Genomic DNA, 22,711 nt, shown 5'->3' with positions numbered 1-22,711 from the left:
GGACAGGGGAGCCCAGAAGAGGAACCCTGGAAGGAGGGTGTGTCCCCTGGGCCCTCTCGGCAAAGCTAGTGTTGTCCTGGGGAGAAACAGAGCGGGGGGGGCATTCTGTCCTCCACCTCAGCCACCCAGTTGGAGAAGCAGGTGACCCCGGTGAAGGTCTGGGGTGCTCGGACCTCCGGCAGTCCCAGCTCCACCAGCCACGGGGTACTGTCCAGCTGGCAGGAGGAGGGCCCCAGCTCACAGCGTAGCGTGGGCAGGCCGGCTGCCGGTGCTTGGCACCGAGAAACAGCTCTCACAGGTCTGCTGGCCCAGACGCCGACGTCTCCCTCTACAAGGTGGAGTGGGGAGGGCAGGAACTCGTCCTCACCGAGCATCCCCCAGCCACTATCCAGCAGGACCAAGGAGGGGCAGTGGCCCAGCAGGTACCACGAGGCAGGCGGGGTGATGAGGAGGAGAAGGTGGCAGGCAGGGGCAGCCGCAGCGTGACAACGTCGCTCCCCATGGGAGAGCTTTTGGCAGTGTGGGGTGGACCGTGATCTGAATCCCAGGCATCTGGCAGCTCTGTGTGTGGGCCGGTGTAACTGGCTGTGCCCCAGCAGGACCCAGTCGCCCCCTGGCTCGCAGCTGCAGTGACCCAGAAGCACTCGGTGACGGCACCGCAGATGTGCTGGCCCAGGCAGAGCAGGCTGGCCCGCCGCGGCCACCGGCTCCCGGAGAGCTCCCAACGCAGTAGCGGGTGTCCTCTTTGCAGCTGCCAGTGCCAGGGAGGGGGCGAGCTGGGCACATGGGGCGCCCTGGGGCCACCCGGCCTCCTCCTCAGTCAAGGGCGGCGGCAGAAGGCACAGGCAGAGCCGTGGTGCGGGCAGCGCCAGGCCCTCCGGCGACCCTGGCCAGTGACCTCGGGCCCTGCTGCCATCCCTGACCTTCTGAGCTGGAGAATCTTGTTGGGGGGACTGCCCTGTGCAAGGAGGGTGCTTGGCAGCTCCCCTGACCTCCACCCGCGCGCGGCCGGCAGTGACAAGCGCACGTCCCCAGGCATTGGTGGACGTCTGGACTAGGTCAGCCCCTGGTGAGCACCTTTGACTCACACCAGACCGAGTCCCCTAGTCCCCTCCAGGAGCGGGATCCTAGCTGTCCCTGTTTTACAGAGGCAGGAAGTCTTAATAGTACAGAGCAAGGAAGTAATACTTATTAGAACTCTGTTACAAGCCATAATTGCCTCAAGAAAGCAAAACAAGGCCAAGTCCCTGTTATCAATACACTTACCATTATGTTGGAGAGAAAAATAACAGTTACAAAACAGTGAGAACACACAGGGCTGACACAAGGTTTTTGAGTATCTACTAAGTTCCAGCCTTAGGTGACAGGGCTCATTTCAGTAAGGCGACCCTCCGGTGCTCTGTGAGAGGTAACTTTTATTAGCTTTCATTTTACAGATGGGCAAATTGAGGTTCTAAGAGGCAGATAAGTAAAGCGGTGTCAGGACCCCATCACAGGTGACGGCTGACCTGACGCCAGGTCTGAGTGGCTGAGCCTCCTCCTCAGCCCCTCCCTGTTTTATAAAAGGCTGTTTTGACCAAGTTGTGGATCCTAAAAGCAGTCACAAGGGCATGTTGGTGCAGAACCTTCTCAATCTGAGACTGGCCGCAGTAGAGCAGTTAGGACACGGAGCTCTAGGGTTGCCTGCTGTCAACAGAGGGCACGTGGGGCGGAAGCTCGAGAGGAAACTGTTTCAGATGCCTTTGCAGAGTCATTTTGGACAGAGAGACTGGGGGAGAGAGAGACAGATGGAGAAAGCAGGAGGATCTCTCTGCTGCACCCTCTCCTTAGAAAAAAGTGTTGAAACACCCGAGGTCGCGTTTTGAAGGGAATGCTGGAGCCTGTTGGGAAATCTCGTTTCCTTTGCCCTGGAAGAAGCTGCGCCCCTCTCCACCCCCAGTCCCAGGTGGTCTTGAGCAGGCCAAGCCTGCCCTCTGCTGGCCTTGCCTGAGACTGCACCGCCTCTTTGAATTCCCGCCGCACTCTGCTCTGCACAGTGAGTGCTAATCGCCACCCGCATCCGGAGCCCGGAAGCCTTGGCAGCGAGATCTTGTTAGAATAATTACACTGGCATCTTCTTCCTGAAGGAATCTGATCATTGTGAGAAACACCAGGATGGTTGTGTTAGGGAGGCAGAAGAGTTGCGGTTGAGAGCAAGGACTTTGAAGTCAGGTGGTTATGAGATGGGCTCTCACCGTATCCCTGGAGAAATGACTCACCTGGCAGGTCTCAGTTTCCCCAGTGGTAAAGAATACCACCCCTTCACAGCGCTTTTACAAAGATGGATGTGATGATGCTTGTACAGTGCTTGGCAGGGGAGTGGAAACCTCAATATTAGTAGCTACTGATGTAATTAATATCCTTCTTTCCAAGATATCTTTCATTGTGTCACCTCTACTTTTCCTTGGGCCCTTTATCCTAGGGTCGTTTTAGCATCAACCTTTATGGAACCGGCCTGTCTTTAACCGAATCTGCCAGGTGGATCTCACAAGGGAATTACGCCGTCTCTGACATCAAGAAGTCAACGGTAAGTTACAGTTTAGTTGGAGGTTGTTGTTTGTTTGTAAAAACTGTGGCGGTGGTGAAAAAAGGCACGAGTGTGCTTGCCCACTGCCTCAAACCATTTTGCAAAGTGTCAGGAAGAAAATGTAGGGAATAAATCAAGGCCGAAGCATGTATGTGTGAGCAGAGTAGGGAGTGCAGGCCCATGGAACTCTGGAATTGGTTCCTCAAGAGGAGAAGCTATGAACCTGCCAGGAATTAAAAGAACTGGGGAAGCCAATGTGGCTCAAGTGATAGAACTTCCACCCACCATATGGGAGGACCCAGGTTCAATCCCTGGGGCCTACCTGGTGAAAAAGAAGAGAAAGCATGCCTGTGCAGTGAGCCAGTGCCCACATGGTGAGCCAAGTGCCCGCGCAGCAAGCCAGGTGCCAGCGTGGTGAACCGAGTGCTGGCATGATAAGCCAAATGCCCATACAAGTGCCTGCGTGGCGAGCTGAGTGTCCATGCGGTGAGCCGAGTGCTGGCGTGGTGAGCCAAACGCCCGCATGGCAAGCCAGGTGTCCGCACAGTGAGGCAGTACACACAAGTGAGTCATGCAACAAGATGATGACACAACAAAAGAGAAATGCAGAGTCAAGATGAAGCATAAAAGGGATAAGGAACTGAGGTGGTGCACTTGACAGGGAACCTCTCTCCACATCAGAGGCTCCAGGATCAAATTCCAGTGAATCCTAGAGGAGGGAAAATGAGAAAACAAGACAGCAAAAACAGCAGGGCAGGAGAAGAGGAAGGAGGCAAATTTTTTTTAAAAACACTGCTTAGGTGAGGAGCTAAAAGCAGTGTGAGGCGTGTGGCTCCAACACCTTGCAGCCAGCCAACCTGTTATCCACTTTTGTGAATTTAAGGAAAGTGGTCTTGTGTGTGTGTGTGGTTTTTTTAAGAAAAATTTGAAATATCAGAGAGTCTAGATGAGAGGGAAAGTTAGGTAAAGTTTCCAATGAGTTCTAGAAAGACAGGCTCTACAACAATCAGTTTTTTTAATGCTCTAAGATCTTGCTACTCAAAGTGTGGTCCACACAGACCGTGAGCATCACCTGTGTGCTTGCTGGAATTGTGGGGTCTGGACCCCAACCTGTGGAGCCGGGGTCTGAAGTGAACAAGGCCCCAGGTGATTTCCTATGCACAGCACAGCATGAGAAGCACCCCTATATACTGCTTCTCAACCTGGCTGTCCATTAGACTGGCCTGGAAACGAGTGCTCCTGCCAGGTCCCACCCACGTTAACCACTGGGCATCTCTCAGGGGTACAGCCCTGACCGGGTGGAGATGAAAACTCCCCAGGTGACTCTAATACACAGCCGAGGTAGAAGACGCCCCTTCCCGTCTTTCCTCAGAAGTTCTGAGACTGTGAGGGCAGGATGTGACTTGTGGACAAATAGGAAACTTCCTGGAATATAGCCTATTCCCCCAGCCTGCCTCTGGTTCTCCTCAGAAATTTAGGTTGGGGGAGGGAAAAAAAGAAGAGAACTGGGAAAGTGAAATATTATTTCAAAATAGGGCTGCCAGAAAAAAAATACAGGACACCCAGTTAAATTTGAACTTCAAATAAATAAGGAACATTTTTAGCGTAAGTATGTCTCAAACATTGCATGGGCTATACTTATAGTAAAAACGTTATTTTTATCTCAAATTTTTTAAAAATTTCATTATTTTTCTTTGCTAAATCTCAAAACTCTATCAAAAATATTTCCACCTAAGAAAAATTAGAGTGTATAGAACAAGCTCTATCCTTCTTCCTCCCAGGAAGAGAAGGAGCATCCAAATATGACTTCCCAGGACTATCCCAGTGTTTCTTGATGCTTTTCTCTAGGATTACGTTGTGTCTGCAAAAAAACTATATCACTTCCACTTTTCTCCATCTGTTGCAATCAGCCACCTCAAATCTGATGAACTAAATGGCTATACTGATTGCTTGTAAATTAATCATTATTTTCCTTTCAACGAAAGAAATAAAAATAGTTGAGAGGAGCAAGCTTTAACAATGTGCACTTTAGAACATGCCCAAAATTATAATGTTCTACCCCCACCCCTACCTCCAGGGTCCATGTATTTTGTATCAATGACCCAGAGGAAAAAAAAAAAGTAACTGTCCAAAATATGGTCAGACATGAAGCAAACTCTCTAGTAAACTGTGTAATACAAGTCACAGTTCTGTTTCTTCAGCCAGTGTGTGTCAATGTTGCAGTTTTCATCAAGAAGCTGAAAATAATTAAAGCTGAGTGCGCCACCTTCTGGAGAGAATGATCACTACCTTGGCAAGATTGCTGTTTTGTGAAAACCGTCCATTGGGGAGGGGCCTGGTAATTTACATTTCTAGCAGTTCCCCAGGTGAGGCTGATGCCCCTGGTTGGGGCCACATTTTGAGAACCACTGGCCTAAATTAAACCAGTTGCAAGACCTCTTTTTCAAAGTTTGGCCTTTTAATTCCCCTGTACTACAGTGTTCCAGGGAAGACACTTTGGAAAATTGGGCACAGTCTGCTCCCACTTGTTACCTGCCTTCACCTTGCCCCTGAGAGACACTCAGAGCCTCCTCAGTTATAGTACTTGCCTCTCCAAACAGCCGTGCTTTGATTCAAGCCTCAAAAAAAACCTTCATTTTCTTTTGCTTTTCTGCTAGGAGCTGCAGAGGGAAAAATACAATGAAAACATCAATTTTCCAAACCTGCCTGACAATCAAGTGTTTTCCCCAAGTAAAACTAAAGGAAAACTGCAGTCATTTAGGGTAAAATGGGATCTCCAGTACCACTCTGAGGACAGGACGCTGTCTTCATACTAGGGGCAAAGCAGGTTAAAAACAGGTCTCAATGTCAAATTCACTGTTGGCTACCTTGTGTGCAATAGAAAGAAATCTCTTAATTTCAACAACCATAAAAATAATTATAAATAAAATAGCTATTATGTATTATGCAATTTAATGCATTCAATTCTTATGTTCCCCCCAGCTCCCCCACTACCAGGGAATTTGGGCAGTGTAGTGAGAGTGAGATAAGAATCTTGGGAGGGTGAGTTGGAGAAGGGGACAGAGGGTGAGGGTGCAAGGTGGTTTTGATTGGATCAGTCTTACCCCCAAGCAGCAGAGTAGCTGCCCACGGTGGCTGCACAGGGCAGTGTTTAAGCATGTGGGGTCCAAGTCAGACTGCCTGAGTTGGGCAAATTATTGAACTTGGAGGCCCCAGTCTCCTCGTCCTTAAAATGGGGGTCTCGTGCTATTCCTTATGCCCCTGGGTTCTTGTGAAGCACAAACGGAGCAGCATCAGCAGCTCTTAGTGTCAGGCTGCTCGTAGCCCTGAGGCTGGCCGCAGGGTTTCAGCAGCTGGCCGCGGTGACGCAGGAGGCGAGCCTGCTTGAGGTGCGCGTGGAGCCGTGGTCCGGGGGCCAGTGGCATGTGGACTTTCCACCTGGGCCCCCTACCTGGGAGGTGAGTCATGGGCGAAGCACAGGCGTTGGCTGCACCTGCTTCGTTCAAGTTCCGATGGGTTGACACTCTTCTATGAGCGGCAGCCAGACAGAAAGGGGGCCGTGGCCCACGCATAGCACTGAGAGCAAATGTCGAAATTCTGTGTATCCTTAAGCCACGGAAGTACTCAGAATCCGAAAGCACCCTTGAGCTCCACTCACAATTCCACTCCAGCTGCAGCCTGTCCAGGGAGGAAGTTCCAAAAGGGCCCTCAGAGCCGGCTGCAGAGAGCAGGCCCTCCAGGCTCTCTGCCTTGCCTGTGTGCCGGGGGGGTGTGCGCTCAGGCTGCAGGTAGCGCCTGATTTCCTAGGCCTGGCTGCCAGCCCCCGGGGCGTTCTTGTGGTGGGGGGAGGGGGAGCGGCTGTAAATCCAAGAATTGCTTTGAAATAAAAAAATAACCAAAGTAGCATTGCCACAGAGGAGAGACACTTATTAGTTCCTCTCTCTCAAATCGTTCATGATCCCAAAGACTTAAGGCAACCTGAGATACACACACATGCCACGTGCGCGCGCTAGTGTCAGCTCACGTTTATCTATCGTGGGATTGCCTCCCAACATGCAATTAACTTTTGAAAATTCAACTCTCTACCGGGTATAATAGTGATACTACACAGTAGTATAGTAAAATGCTGGAAAATTATACTTTCTAAATGTGTGCTATCTATTCTGTAAATTCCTATAGAAACTAGACATGTTTATACATACAGTCATACATGTGTAACTGTCCAAAGTTGTGTTTGAAAACAAATATCTACGTTGTGTTTTGTGGACAGTTTCAGGGATATTCAAGTCAGTTTCACCATGTATGATTTTCATCCTGATATTCAATTTTAGGACCTAAAATCATTTCTCCACTCATTATCAATTCTAGATTTTCTTAGCAAAATTAACCCGCACCCCAGGCCAACTTTCTCCCCCCACACTCCAAAGAAATGTAAATAATTTCAGTTAAAAGATGCTCTGGTCTTCCTAAATCGTATGAGCTCAACCTTCCTAGTCATATTGTCTGAGAAAAAGGGCAGAATTAGTGAAAAGTATGAAATATAAACTATTCTTAATGAAACAGATTTGTCCATTTAAATTATATAGAACAGCTCAAACAAGGTTAACAAAATACTCGTTGAAAAGAGGTGCTTGGTGGGCCTGCTTTAATGAAGAAGCGGGTGATTTATGATGAGTGTTTCATTACATGTGCGTGGGTGTCTGTGAAATGCTCCAGCACATTCCCTTTCCTCTGAAATAGACACGGTTTCTGTGACTGTCATTTTTATGCTATTCATTTGCTCGGTGTGGCTTTTTTTTATTCTGCAGTAAAAATGAAGTTTTAGCTCAGCCTTTATCTAAGTTTCAAGTTAACAGAGTTCCACTTAATGAGATGGCATGGACTTTGGAAAGCCAGCCCTCTGACTTTATAATTACCCAAACCCTCATCTCCTTGAGAACTGGCTATGTTGGAGAGCTACGTATAAAAAATACCTTTTTCATCATAATAGTTCATATTTATTGAGCATGCACATTAGACCAAGTACTGTGCTATGCACTTTACACACGTGATCTCATTTAAAGTGAACTTTTGAGTAGAGACTATTATTAACTCCATTTCACAGATGAACAAGGAAACTGGAAACTAATTCTTAAAAGCATTTGTTTAAAGCTGAAATACAAGCTCAGGCAGTTTGACTCGAAGTGTCTCAGCAGAGAATTGGGTGACACATAACCTTTGATGAGAAAGAAAACATTCCTAGTGTGTTTGCATCATCAAGGCCACCAGCTCTAGGCCTGAGGCTTGTGGGAAGGTTCCGGGCTAGAAGACTTGTTGGTCACGACGCGAACTAGCTCCGGAATGAAAGTAAAACTAGGACCAAGTAATGTGATAGAAATTACTCCCAGTACAACCTCACTCATAATCAAAGGCATGCAAGACATTAAAAATAAGAAACTATTTATTTTTACAATTTTTTAAATTGACATCTCCCTCCCTCCTTCCTTCCTTTCTTTTTTTTTTCTCTCCCCTTCCCACCATCCCCCGCCCCCCGGTTGTCTGCTCTGTGTGTCCATCTGCTGCGTGTTCTACTGTGTCTGCCTACATTCTCGTCAGCAGCACCAGGAACCTGTGTCTCCTTTTATTGCATCATCTTTCTGCATCAGCTCTCTGTGTGTGTGGTGTCACTCCTGGGCAGGCTGGACTTTCTTTGTGCAAGGTGGCTCTTCTTGCAGGACACACTTCTTGTGCGTGGGGCTCCCCTATGCAGGGGGCACCCCTGCATGGCACGGCACTTCTTGTGTGCATCAGCACTAAGAATGAGCCAGCTCATCACATGGGTCAGGAGACCCTGGGTTTGAACCCTGAACCTCCCATATGGTAGGCGGACACTCTTAGCAGTTGAGCCAAATCTGCTTCCCTCCTTCCTTTTTAACACCATATCTTGTGGCTTGCAGGAAACTGTCATGGTATAGCCATATAAACAAAATCTTCATGCACTTGTACCCAGTTCTGAGAACGTAGTCCCAAATATATAAACCCAAATTGAAGGCACAAATATTGTTCCTCACTGAGTTTATTCCCTATAGTGAAAAATACAAAACATTTTGTTATTGAATGTTGGGGGTGTGGTTATATGACTTACAGTAAATTTGTACAATGGAATATGGTGCCACAATTAAGCAAGGGGTTTTTCATAGTAAAGCATTAGGGGAACTAACTAGGAGGGCAGTTTGAATTGTAGTTCAGAAAGAAGAGTCAACCTCAACTTCAGCCTTTATCATTCATTCATGTATTCATTCCTTCAACAAACGTGTCTAGTGTCTCTAAGAGCCAGACACTGTGCCAGGATTTGGGGACTCTCGAATTTTAACAAGATATTGGCCCTGCCATCGTGGAGCACCTGCTAACAGAAAGACAGATAGTAGAGAAGTAGAGGCTCAATTACAGAGTGCAGTGCAGCAGGTAACTGGGCCAGGAAGGCTTCTTAGAAGAAGCAGCCTTCAAGCTGGGTTCTAAAGAATTTACCAGGCAAAAGTTAGGGTGCTGTGGTGCAGATGGAGAGGCAGAGGGAAAAGAGCTGCAATGAGAAGGAAAGCCATGTGCAAAGGCCTTGTGTGGTGTGAGCATGTCGGATGAGCAACCCAAAGAAATATGAGCATGGGCGGAGGGGAGAGTGGGGCAGGATGAATCTGGACAGGCAGGCAGGCAAAGACCACACATGGCTTAAGACCAAGGGTTGACGAACTTTTTCTGTACAGGTCCAGGGAGTATATATTTTCAGCTTTGGAATCCAGGAGGCAAAAATCAATGACAGTATGTATGTACTTGTACGACAAAAAAGAAAACAAGTTTGTACAAAAATTTTATTGATTGAATTCAAAGTAGAATAATAATTGAGAGCACAAATTTTTGTAGTACAGGTCTGCTAATGAGAATAATGGAATATACTGGGGAGGATAACATTTTGCTTAATCCATGTTCTCTAATATCAAAGTTGATAGCAAACGTTTTTCTGTTAATGCTGATCTGAAATGAGATTTTATGTATTTTGTATTTGAAAATGTCTTCTCACAAAGGTAGGTTTCACCAAACACTGATTTTCAGTCCACAACCATATAAATTTAATAGAACATATTCATTGTTGGGCAGGCATTTATAGAATTCTATTAGATTTTTCTCTTGATATTTTCCTTTTAGCTTATCATTACATTGCAGGTTAATCACTTCCAATTGAAGGTGAAATAGAAGCTCCTCAACTACACAGTTAAATGAGTTTTGAAATATGGAAATCTCCTCTGCACTTGCATCAAATTCTGAAAACTGTTGTTAGAACTGTAGATTAAGATCAGAAAATATATCTGCTATAAGTTTGTTTGAAATGGAGACGTAGCTCCTTGTTTTAATTTTAAGAACAAGAGAAGTGTATAAAGCAGCTGAATATTACTTATGATCCATACAATATTGTCATTGAAATAACTTTACCTAAGTTTTACTATCTTTACCATAAATTTTGCATATAAATGCAATTTTCCTAGTAATTTTAGGCAGAATGTATTAAGAAGCTTTATAGTCTCTAGCAAAAGTTAATGTCCCAAGCCATTAAATGTTCAATTTATAGTGATTGAAGGCAGTTCTTCCTGTTCAGAGTAAAGTCAGTTTTGACCCTGAGCTTAAAAATCACAATAAAATCTTACCACTCTTAAGCCACTGAACTGTTGTATGGTAGGACAAGTCAGAGTATGCAGCTTCAATTTCTAACAAAAAAAAAAAAAATCGCAAGACTGAATGATAGTTAAGTCCTTGATAGTGAATGAATGACATTCACTATAGATGCTAATGGTTCATTGACACTTGATATGTTCAAGTATTTTCCACAGATTACCTGCTGACAAATAACCATAAACTTTAAACACCTTACATTTTCACAAGTTTGTAAATTTTGTCCAACTAAGGTTTTTTCTGCTCCATACATATTTTACCATCATCAGTGGTAGCACATCTTAGCAGATTCCACTTCAGTTGTTGCAGTAGTTTTCTAAACATCTTTGAGAAATATCCTTGCCTGTACCTGTTCCACACAGATGAATCAAAGAGGCCAGCTCTTTAGTTCACTTCAACTTGGCAGAGACTCTTTGAGTAAACAACAGCAACAAAGAAATATTTTAAAATATCTGTTGACTTATCAAAAGCCAGAGAAAACTATTTGAAACCAGTTGCCTTGTTTTATAACTGACTGTAGATGTTGCTCCCAGGGCCATCAACTTTTTCAGCAAAAAAGTTTAAAAAGTTTATTTTCTCCAGACACATTTCTTCAGTTGCTGCAATTAAATGTGATTTAATTAGCCCACAGTAAATAGTTTTCATGACTTGGCTAACAGATGAGCCACTTGGAAACTTACTTCATTGCAGCCTCTTTTTTAATTTTTGTGATGAAATTATGCTTGTGATACATCCCTTTTTAAATATTCTAAATTTCTCACCATTGCTTTCCCTTGAGATGGGGTATTGTAATGAGTGCTTAGGTTGGTAATGTTGGTGTTGATTCTTTTAGCACAGCTATAGTGTCAATGCATAGTAAAGATAGTGCTTTGCCATCTAATTTGGCAAAACAGTCCACACACTATGTCTTAAAAGTGCGACATTTGAAATCCGCTTTTCTCTTCTTGTTTTGACACGATGGGTGTACACTGGTAATAAAAAAGTAAATAAAATGCTATAGTACAGCAACACACATGGCATTCAAAACACACAAGTTAAAACTGTGTCAGTATGATTTTAGTACACTGAATGGCAGTGTGAAGTGATGAGAGCTGTTGAGTTATTCAGCTCTGCTGTTGTAGCGTGAAAGCAGCCGTGGACACTAGGTAAATGAAGGAGCATGGCTCTGCACCAATGAAACTTTATTTATGGAGACTGAAATTTGAATTTCATACCATTTGTCAAGAAATATTCTTGTTTTGATTTTGTCAACCCTTTAAAAATGTAAAACCATTCTTAGCATGTAAAATTTTAGCATGTTAAAAAAGGTGATGGGCTGGATTTTACCCACAGGCCATAGTTTGCCAACCCCTGCTTAGACCACGGTGAGGATATTGGACTCTACTTTTGAGTTTCCTTGCTGCTAAAGTAAATACCATACAATGGGTTGGCTTAAACAACAGGAATTTATCGGCTCACAGTTCTAAGGCTACGAGAAGTCCAAAATTGAGACATCAGCAAGGCAATGCTTTCTCCCCAAAGACTTTGGCACTTCGGGGCTGGCTGCCAGCGAGCTTTGGTCCTTGGCTTTTCTGTCACATGGCAATATACATAGTGATGACTTCTCCTGTCTCTTCTGGGTTCCGTTGACTTCCAGGTGCTGACTGTTCCCTGTGGCTTCTCCATCCACGTCCAATTTCCTTTGCTTGCGAGGACTTCAGCCATTCTGGATTAAGGCCCACCCTCATTCACTTTGGGCACACCTTAACTAATAGCCTTCAAAGGTCCTATTTACAAATGGGTTCACACCCACAGGGCCAGGGTTTGAGACCAGAACATGCCTTTTGTGGGGAGACATGAATTCAATCCCCAACAGCTTCTACTCAGCAGGTAAAAAGGATTGCACAAGAAGCCAGTGCAAGCACCTGGAAACATTAGGCAAGCAGATAGTCTAAAATGATGCATCTCCTTGCAGGATGGTACCCGAGTCGTAGGGAAATGCGGTGGTTACTGTGGAAAATGCACTCCGTCCTCTGGCACTGGCCTGGAGGTGCGAGTTTTATAGCTAAGGTAAGTCCTACATGTATGTCTGTCTGTCTGTTTGTCTCTCTTTCTCTCTCTCTAATTCTTTCTGTTGCTTAATGATGAGGCAAACATGGGTGGATCCATTTCCCCCAGACAGGATGACTGTTGAGCATCTTGAAGCTGGCCAAGTGTACTTTTCTACCTTTTCTTTCCTGTCCATCTGTCCTCCCACAACTGAAGCCATCTCTTCTCCACCCTTGGAGAGATCCCTAGATCTCCTGCATCAGATTCCTCTTCAGAGCTTATTAAAAATGCTGCTTACTGGACTCCATCTCCAAAGGTTCTTTTTCACTAGGTCTCTGTTGAACCCAAGGGTCTATCTTTATTTTTAAGAACCTCCCAAGGGAATTCTGATGCAGTTGACTCACAGATCATCTTTGAGAAATGCTGCCCAGGAGTATTAGAATAATAGGATTGGCACTTATTGAACCTTCACCGTGTGTCAGGCACTATGCTAAACACTCTACAGACATTGTTTCATTGAATCCTCATGACAGAACCACAAATCGGGACAGTTATCGTCTTCATTTTACAGATGAGGCCCAGAACAATTAAGTTGTTTGCCTGAGCTCGCATGCACTAAAGCCTCTTGGCAGAACCCGGGAGTGACCCACGCCAAAGCCAATGCTTTCCATCAGTACACTATTCTACGATCTTGCTCGTCTCAGTGGCATCCAAGGACCAGCATTGTCAGACCTCACCTGGGAGTTTGTTAGATAGAAATGCAGAATCTTTCATCACCCTAGACCTACTGGATCTGAATCTGCATTTTAACAAAATTCCCAGGTGAACAATTAGAGTTTGACAGTCCCTGGGACATTATGCTAGCAAGTGCGCCCTCTGTTGGGCAAACATCTGAATTGGTTGCTCTTTTCCTTGTCCCAGGGCTTTCGGCTCAACCAAGTCATATAACCCTTTTACAGCTTCCCTCGAGCTTCCAACCCCAGTTACCCGTAAAGTTCTTCAAAATCTTGACATAGGATTACCTATTTGACATTTATGTGTCAACGTTTTAATGTTTAATTAAATATCTGTATTCTAACTTATGGTCTTAAGTTAGGATTATTTCCCTTTCAAGGGGCAATGAGAAAGAAAAAGAAGGGAATTTATTGTCTTCAACAATTGAGATGTCCAAGAAGTAGTCTAGTTTCAGGCATGTCTGGGTCCAGAGGCTCAAAAAGAATCATCAGATCTCTCTCTTTCTCCATCTCTTGGCAAAGGTTTCCTCTTAAATGGTTCATTCTCCAGCAGACCTTCTCCTCTACATCATGGCCCCTGGCCCTTGGAAGCTGTAGCCAGCATCATTGATGACATTAGCTAATGTTCTCAAACGAATGTTTCTTCACCCCCAGCATCCGTTCAGTCCCTCAGAAATAAACTTTATTTGGCTCTGGCTGGGTCACGTGGCCTTTTCTGAACCAATCACAGTGTGCAGGGGAGTGGGATAGTGTATCCACCTAGAGTCAAATGATTGACAGCTTCAGTTGGAAGAGGAATGGTTCCCACAGGGAAAGAAGGGTTTTGTTAGCAGAAAAGGGGATATGGGATGGAAGCAGGCCAAACCAGCAAATATCCACTACAGAGCCCCATTTTTATATGTATTTTATAAATTTTATATATAGTAATAAATTTTGCATGTCTTTTCCATGCAGTAAAACTCATGGGTATAGCAAAACTTACATTTTTATGTAGTAAATTTTATAGATATATTTACATCTCTAAACATACATATATAGAAAAATACTAGAAGGAAATATAACAATATTTGATAAGTACTTTTATGTGGGGAGATTTCAGGCTTCTGAATTTTTGTTTAATTCTTTATGCTTCTTTGAAATTTCCAAGTTTCATCTAGCAAACAAGCATTGCTTTTACATTCTAGAGAAAATGTTGGCTTTTTTAAAATTTCTGTGTATAACAATGTGTGGTTTATCTGCTCTTGACTTAACGGCATTTGAGGCAGAAGATTCATATTTCCTGTTTTTTCATTTCTCAGGTGCTCTGAAGAGAAAGCCATTATGAGATGGATGAAGGATAGTAATGCAATACCTCCACCTTAAATTTGGGTGCATGTGTGCATGTGAACATTTGTATGCTTGTGTGTGTGTACGTGTATGTGTGTACATATGCATATACAGACATATATACGCATGCATATATATTCATATATGTGTGTGTGTATGTGAAATATCCTAATGATGTAAAGTTTAATATTTATGTTTGAAATTATTTATTGTGATGTAATATTTTTGTACGTAAAATGATTCTATTATGACTGCCTTTGCATCATTTTGTCCGTTGCAGTCAGACCACTGCATTTTACGTACTCTACATTATATGTAGTCCTATGACAAAAAGTGATCCTTCATTATCACGGTACACTATTGTTTACTTTCTATCTGTAAATGTTTCCTTGATACTTTTTTTAAAATTGTAATTTGTATTCGAAAACATCCTCGCCGCCATCAAGGTGCTACGAGAGTCGTATAAGGGTATTTTTGGCATTTCTAGGAAAGTACCATTAGCCAATAAGTAAGTTAGTGGTATCACAGATTGTACCAGCCATTAATTACGTTCACTGTCTCTTCGGTTTCATGTGATCTCTGGGAAAAATTTCTGCCTTGGTGCTAATATTGTATGTATTTAATGGACCTACAGACTTAGAAATGTAAACACTTTTAATAAAAGGGAGGAATGGAAGGACAATTTCCAATAGACAGAATCACTTGGATAAAGAAGACCAGCTGTTTGCCCTTATTTTTGGACATGGCTTTTTTGGAAGAGGGTTGGACTCGCTCTTCCTAATATGCTTTGCTCGGTGCCTTGGTTGCCTGCGGGTGAAATGGGGAGTCCCGCGAGCAGCCTCACTACAGTGTGACCTTGGGAAAGTGATGTCCTTTCACCATGTTGCCAAGATCTTCCAAAGTGGCATCTGAGTTTACCGTTACCGAGACAGAGGGTGCACAGGAAGGAGGGGCCTCCAGCACCCCCAGCCCGCCCGGAGTTCAGAACCGGGGCCGGGTCGTCAGGGTTGCCTTTGGCATGAAGACACTGCCAGGGGACATGACTTCTCTTCTCACCAGGAGCCCAGACCTGCCAGTTTCCGAGGTTGCTGTAGTAATTGCCATTTGTGAGAAGAAATGAACTACGGAGTCTAAGATGCCTGAGTCTTTCTGATCTTCCATTAGTCTACTCTTTGCTACTTCTTGCCCAAATGGAAGTGTCAAAGCCACGGTCTCTCAGCCCTTCTGACCTGAAGGGACGTCGTCATCAGTGGCCCATGGAAGATGCTTGGATTGAGAAACTACCTGCTTCCCAAACACCAGAGAGCAGGACAAAGCCTGGCAGTATTCTTCAATCCCCAGAACTCCAGCGTGCTGCAGGAACAGTTACACTCAGTGTATGAATGAGTGTTAGTCTCCATTATTAATACATTGTGAAGTATATTATGAATAAATACCATGACCACTTCCAAACATTTGTTTTTCAGTATGGTTCCTGGGCTCTTGATTCAAGTTGGAATGAAAAAGCCTCTAGTTTTTTTAATTGCTGGTTTGAGGTGACAGTCAGGTTTTATTAGCCCCCTCTAGTACAGTTGCTGCTCTTGATGCAGGTGAGGGATGGAGACTGTCCCCAGGATCTGTCTTTTCATCACCCAAATCAGTTAAAGCAGTTCTTCTGGAAATCAGGGGCATAAAGTGTTATCTGTGTGATAGAAAACAAATAAACAAAAAGGAAATCTAAGTGGAGGTCTTTGGACTTACATGGTAATTTGCAGTAATAGTGGTTTGTACAATGTGGGCCGATGGTGTTCAGGGCAATGAGAGCTCCCCAGACAGTTCTACTCACAGCCAAGCAACAGGGCAGCAGCATGTGCCAGGCCCTTCACCATCAGCTCATCTCATCCTCACATCCCCCAAATAGAGTAGGTAATAGGCTTGGTGGCTTTTTATGGACAAGGAGACAAAGCCTTAAAGACATGAACAGGCCCACATTCACACCCACCGAATAAGTGGCAGCCCTCAAACAAAGTCTGTTTGGCTCTGATTGGGTCCCCTGACCTCTCCTGGACCAGTCACATGGTCCTGGGCTCCTGTACCAACTAGAGTCCAGTGACTGACAGCTGCAGTTGGAAGAGGAACAGTTCCCAGGGGGGAAGAAGGGTTTCATTAGCAGAAAAGGGAAGATGAGATCGAAGCAGGAAATGGCAGCAGGTATCTACTGTAGATCCCCTATCGTGTGTGGGCATGCATGCCTGTGTGTAGTCTCCCAACCCCGTAGCCCATCCCCCATTCCACCCCCAGTTATCCTTCAGCCTCTCCTGAATCCTGGGTTCTAGTCCTGTCTCTGACATCTACCAGCTGTATGAATGACCCTGAGCCTTAGTTTCTTCCTCCATAAAATGAGGCCATTTGATAGTTCTCCCATCCACCTAATAGGATGAAGTGTTTTCTGAAAACCCTTTAAGCCCTGCACTAGCAGTGGCAAAATAGCTGCCCTCTAATGTGCATCAGCAAGTGTAAGCTGACATCGATGAAGGCGTGCGTTGTATCAGTTAGGAATTACATCCAACAGCTGATAACAGTGGCTTTCACCTAAAACGGTATGTTTCACTATTACGTAAAAGAAGCACGGAGATAAGCAGTCCAGGGCTGGTGTGGTGGCTCCACAAAATCATCAGGGACACATGGACATCCAGATGCCAACATGTGACACCATGTCATCCCATGAGTCCCAGGAACTTTACTACCTGGAAGCCTTCATACACATGGCGTTCCCTTTGCTATTCCTTTCTCTTCTGATTGGTGTAAATGTAATAAGTAGCAAGGAAAGCCTAGTGTGTCAGACGTGACAAGCACCACGGAGAGAAAGAAAGCCAGGAAGAGAGGTGCCATGGGGTGAGTGTGTCGCTGTTTCAATAAGGGTGGTCAGAATTTCCTCTTTTGCAAACGTCCTTAGCTACAAAGCCAGGAGTCGGCATAACGTCCAACTACCCAACGCGGAAGACTCTGTCACCAGCAGATGGCGGGAGAGCGCCTGCTCTGTCGCTGGAGTCGCAAGCCTGGGCCTTCACGCTAAGCCTGCAGTTTTTTCCTGCTTTGATTCCAGGCGATCATGCAAGATGTGCCTATGATCTTGAAAGGGCCTCGGCCCTGAAGAGATCATTCTACTGCCCTCGAACCTAACTCAGAATTAAAAATAAGTCCAGACATTGATTTTAGTTTCTTTGACATGAAGCCCTTTTTTTTTTTTAAATACCAAATATCAAATTTTCACTCAAAAACTTTTTTTTTTTTAGGTACCAGGGCAGGAAATTAACCCAAGACCTCATATGTGGAAAGCCGGTGCTCAACCCACTGAGTCCCATTGGCTCCCCTGAGTTGGTTTTTTTGTTTCTTTGCCTGTTGTTTGTTTGTTTGTTTGTTTGTTTTTAGGAGGCACCAAGAACCGAACCCAGGACCTTCCCATGTGGGAAGGAGGCGCTCAATAGCTTGAGCCACATCTGCTCCCCACCCCCCAAAAAACTTTTGAAGACCAGCTTTGCTGTTGTCTGGGGTACATGTTTTGTCTGCCTGGTGTGTGGGTGATACAGTTAGTTTTACAACATCATAAATCACGATATCCAAAAAGGACAAAGGAAACAAATGTTCTAAATGCTCATAAGACAGGCATCCAGTTATGACAGGAAAGAAGATGAAACATAAGCTTGTGTAGAAATGCTCACATTGTAGCCAGCTTGTATCATATCATTTTGTCAGGACTTAGATCCGGTGGCCTTACAGACCATTGACTTGAGTGTTTTGTGTGGTGGAAGATGGTGTTTGTGTGTAGAGAAGACAAGATCCAATTTTACAACTCAAAAACCTAGTTCTTCCTCACACTTTTGAGTTCAGCTTTTAAATCCTATTGTTTGACTTAGCCTAGTTTTTATCAATTACTTCTTTAAAAAAATCTTTCCATAATTTTTGTTCCATTTATTACTCAGGTCATTCAACACCTTCAGATATTTTATGCAGCATTTATATATTTCATGAATTTTATTTCTGTCTTAAGTCCTTCAATTATCCAACTTAACAAACAAACCTTCCTGAGTATTTAAATCTAATAAATATAAAGCTATAATATAAATATATAGCCCTAAAATTTTTTAATGTTCCAAAATGGAAAATTGACCTATATGGTTTTAAGTCTAAATGTAGTGCTCAATGACACATTTTAAATTGGCATTAGAAGCTGCTACTTGTTTAAAAAAGCATGGCAGTTACAGAAACGACATTTTCATGTATTCTTTAAGGCAAAAAAATTAATACAATCATTCTGTATTGTATTCATTTAAACATTTTATACCTTAAGTCTTTATCTTAGCATGAATGAAATTTACGTTCTAGTACAACTTGTTGCAGACACCCAGGGTAATTCTTTTCATCCCAACTAAGGAAACTATTAGATCATCCCATGCAAATTTGATGGAAGCTTTCTGAATTAGTATCCTTTTGCTGCTGTAACAAATTATCACAAACTGAGTGGCTTAAAACAACACATTTATTATGTTACAGCTCTGGAGATGGGAAGTCTGGCGGGATCTCCTGATTCAAGGTGTTGGCTGCGCTGCCTGCCTTAAGCAGTCCCTTGGGAAGAATCCATTTTCTTGCCTTTTCCAGCTCCTAGAAGTCACCTGCATTCCTGGCTCAAGGTCCCTACCCCTATATCAGGGGTTCTTAACCAGGGGTCCATGGACCCCCAAGTGGCTCATGGAAAGATTTCAGGGGGTCCATGAGCTTGAATTGAAAAAAAAAAAAAATCAACTTATTATCTTTATTTTCTCTGACCTCTAACTGAAATCTAGCATTTCCTTCACTTAGGAATATAGGCAATAAACAAATTACAGTAGTGCTCATTCCACCTGACTGGCAGAGGGGTCCGTGGAACAGAAAAGCCTCTACGTGCAGAGAAGTGGAGTGGCCTCTTCACCTCTCTCTCCCTCTCCTTTTTTTTCACAGATTTATTTATTTCTCTCCCCCACCCGCCACCCGCCCCAGTTGTCTGATCTCTATTTGCTGCGTCGTCTTCTTTGTCCACTTCTGTTGTTGTCAGCAACATGGGAATCTGTGTTTCTTTTTGTTGCGTCATCTTGCTGTGTCAGTTCTCCGTGTGTGTGGCACCATTCCTGGGCAGGCTGCACTTTCTTTCGTGCTGGGCAGCTCTCCTTACAGGTACACTCCTTGCGCGTGGGGCTCCCCGACGCGGGGACACCCCTGCGTGGCAGGGTACTCCTTGCACGCATTAGCACTGCGCATGGGCTAGCTCCACACGGGTCAAGGAGGCCTGGGGTTTGAACCGCGGACCTCCCATGTGGTAGGCGGACGCCCTAACCACTGGGCCAAGTCCGCTTCCCTCCCTCTCCGTATCACAGCTCCTCCTCTGAACTTCGGCCTCCGTCTTCCATCTTTGAAGGATGCTCGTGACTACATTGGGCCCAACCAAATAACCCAGGATAACGTCCTTATTGCAAGGTCCTTAATTTACATACCTGCAAAGTCCTTTTTGCCTTGTAAGGAGACATAGTTGAAGGGAATTTGGACGTGGACACCTTCTCAGCCCCCTTCAGCACCAGCACTATTGACCGGGTGCTGACGAGATGGCCCGAGTCCTCTGTGGGCTCCGTGGGCTCCGTGCCGAAGCCCTTAACTTCACAAAGGCGTTCCCTTGGCCTGCATCCCTGGGTTCAAATCCCAATGATTGTCTAATTTTTAGTCTGCAACAGTTTGATCCCTGGATAGGATTTACCTGAAATTCTTACCATGTATAAACATCTTTTTTGCCTTGGTTCAAAGACTTGAACTGGTCAAAAATGCTATGTTTTCCCCTATACAGGCGTATCTCATTTTACTGTGCTTCACTTTACTGAACTTCAAAGATAGTGGGTTTTTTATAAATTGAAGGTTTGCGGCAATCCTGCATCAAGCAGGTTTCTGGCAGCACCACTTTTCCAATGGATGCGTTCATGTCGTGTCTTTGTGTCTCACGTTAATTAAGGTATGTATATTGTTTTTCGAACATAATGCTATATTGCATACTTAATATTGTGTAAACATAACTTTTATAGGTACTAGGAAAACAAAAACGTCGTGTGCCTTGCTCTCTTGTGACACTTGTTTTATCACTGTGGTCTGGATTGGACCCACAATATCTCCGAGGGACGCGTGTAGGTCCTGGGACCACAGACTTCTTAGGGTACGAAGGTGAGGGCTCACTGAATTCTGGATACCTCTTCTGGCTTTGTCTGCCTTACCATCGAGGCCTCTAGGCCCTCTCCAGTGCTCCAACAGCCTTCTAGGACATGAGCCATTATTAAGTACGGACACTTCCACAGGTGTGCTTGGTGGCAGTGCTTTCGTCATCTTTCTTGATGGGCCAGGATACTTCTTTAATGCTGAGAGTTCAGCTTCCCGAAACCACAGGATGCTCGCACGGCTTCACCCCCTGTGCCCCAGATTACTAGGCCAAAGGTAGGAGACTTCAGACAGACCCTGTGTGGTTCCTGGCTGCACCCCAGACGGGGCCATCCCCAAAGGCACCTGAGAATCTGCCCTTTTCACAGGTGATTCTTACGCACACCAAGGAGAACCATGCATTTCCTCCTTCGTGCTTGGCAACGGGATTCCCCTGGCAGGGTTAGTTTCATTTGCCCCAGTACTTGAGCACCGCACCTTTGCTTGTGGGTGATGTGCATTCAGCACCCGAAGGCTCTGGAACAAGTAGCGTTGCTTCTCGTGGTTCCCCCTCTCCCTTGTGTATGACTCGCGCTCTCCAGCCTCAGCTTCCTCGTGGGACCCCTGTCGTGTGGTTGCTCTGAGGATCAGTGCGCTCGTGCGGTGTGAGCATTGAGTACCCTGCCTGGCAGGTAATAAGTCCTCAGAATCTCTCAGCTACTAGAAAATAAACGTAATGAATGAAAAAATGCTGCCTGTCACCTCTGCTTTGGTTTGGGGAAGGCTGTTGTGCAAAGTGCATCAAGCCTTTCTCCTCAACTCCACACGAGGAGTTGAGAAAACTGTCGTTTTTGTGTTGTGTCCTTCTCAATTGCCTGCAAAATGCTGCGGTTTGTTTCCTTTCCCAAAATGTAAGTAAAATTTGTGAATCAGAGGATGTCAGGACTAGAAGGAACTAGGAAGGGTTTATAGACTCACAATTAAAATAACTATATTACAAGAATAATGGCAGTTATATTTACTGACCATTTACCACCTCCTCACCAAATCCAGGTCTTTGCACAACCCCAGAGGGCACCGTGCACCCTGAAGCCAAGGCGTGCTGGGGACTTGCTCCTGGCTTTGCACTCTTCCTCTCATAGAACCCACGTGGCACCCTCGGCGGGCGGTACTGTTTTTATCCCCATTTTCAAGATGAACACATCAAGGTTAAGAGTATTCTGGTCTTTGTGGCCACAAAGCCAGCTACATTTCTTGGGTGCACTTCAAGACCAGTGATACTGGCCAAATGTTGACAAGATTGTCCAAGTCCCCAAAGGACCACACTGTACTTTATGTCAATGATTCTTAACTTCAAGAAGGAGGTGTTCCCGTGGCCTGCCTGCCTTGATTCAAGTTCCACATATTGGGAGTGGATGTGGCTCAAGCAGTTGAGCGCCTGCTTCCCACACAGGAGGTCCCGGGTTCAGTTCCTGACGCCACCTAAAAACAAACAAACAAAACAAGCAAACAAACAAAAAGCAACTTGGGGAGCCGATGTGGCTCAGTGGTTGAGCACCAGCATCCCACATACAAGGTCCCAGTTTCAATCCTTGGCCCCGATACCTAAAAGAGAAAAAAAACACATATTGTCTAATTTTCCTGTCTTCACTCTTGACCCCAAATCCAGGGTCTTAATCACTCAGTGTAGATGAGACCCATAGAAGTCATCCCCAAGGAATTAACTTTGCTCAACAGCAGTGCCAAGGCTAGAGCCAAGCTCTCCTTATTCCCAGCACACTGATCTTTCCACACCAGCAAGCCTTCTCATGGAAAGAAAAAAATTAGAACCACCCTTTACATGAACAAATGGAAAGAAAGAAAACTGGCCCTGCTAGAACATACCCTGGGATGGCTCGGCTGTGTTCTGTCCTTGGTGCCAATGGCTAAGAGCCACTGCCCCCGAGAAGTCAAGATAATTTCCCAGATAGCCCCTGTCGTTCGTCCTAGTCCATTTCTCTACAAGGCTCAACTTCTCATTTGCCTTGGAAGCACTTAGGAAGGTCGGCTGCCTGCGCTTTCTGGCTTTCTGCTGGAGCAGCTGTCTGTGGCTCCAATAAGGAAAGGTCAGGCAAGAGGCGCTGGGCTCATTTGCATCCCCTCTGTCTTGGCCTGAAATAAAAGGTCT

The 22,711-nt window shown here is 44.9% G+C and overlaps 1 protein-coding gene across 20 annotated transcripts in view; it reads left to right on the top strand.

Annotated features, from left to right (window-relative positions):
- Positions 1-15,807, top strand: part of ADAMTS9 (ADAM metallopeptidase with thrombospondin type 1 motif 9) — a 167,641-nt gene extending 151,834 nt beyond the window's left edge. For 12 of the 20 annotated variants that reach the window (XM_071212139.1, XM_058288353.2, XM_058288347.2 and 9 more), the window contains 3 exons: positions 2,462-2,566; positions 12,222-12,316; positions 14,328-15,807. In XM_071212139.1, the coding sequence (XP_071068240.1) occupies positions 2,462-2,566; positions 12,222-12,311 (195 nt within the window). In that variant the 3' untranslated portion in view covers positions 12,312-12,316; positions 14,328-15,807. Of the gene's footprint in view, positions 1-2,461; positions 2,567-5,223; positions 5,517-12,221; positions 12,317-14,327 lie in introns of those variants that run through there. The other 8 variants (XM_058288340.2, XM_071212137.1, XM_058288349.2 and 5 more) reach the window with 1 other exon arrangement.
- The last annotated feature ends 6,904 nt before the right edge of the window (positions 15,808-22,711 follow it).

The sequence above is a fragment of the Dasypus novemcinctus genome, chromosome 26, assembly GCF_030445035.2.
Source record: "Dasypus novemcinctus isolate mDasNov1 chromosome 26, mDasNov1.1.hap2, whole genome shotgun sequence".
Lineage (NCBI taxonomy): Eukaryota > Metazoa > Chordata > Mammalia > Cingulata > Dasypodidae > Dasypus > Dasypus novemcinctus.
This window is presented reverse-complemented; position numbering and strand designations above follow the sequence as displayed.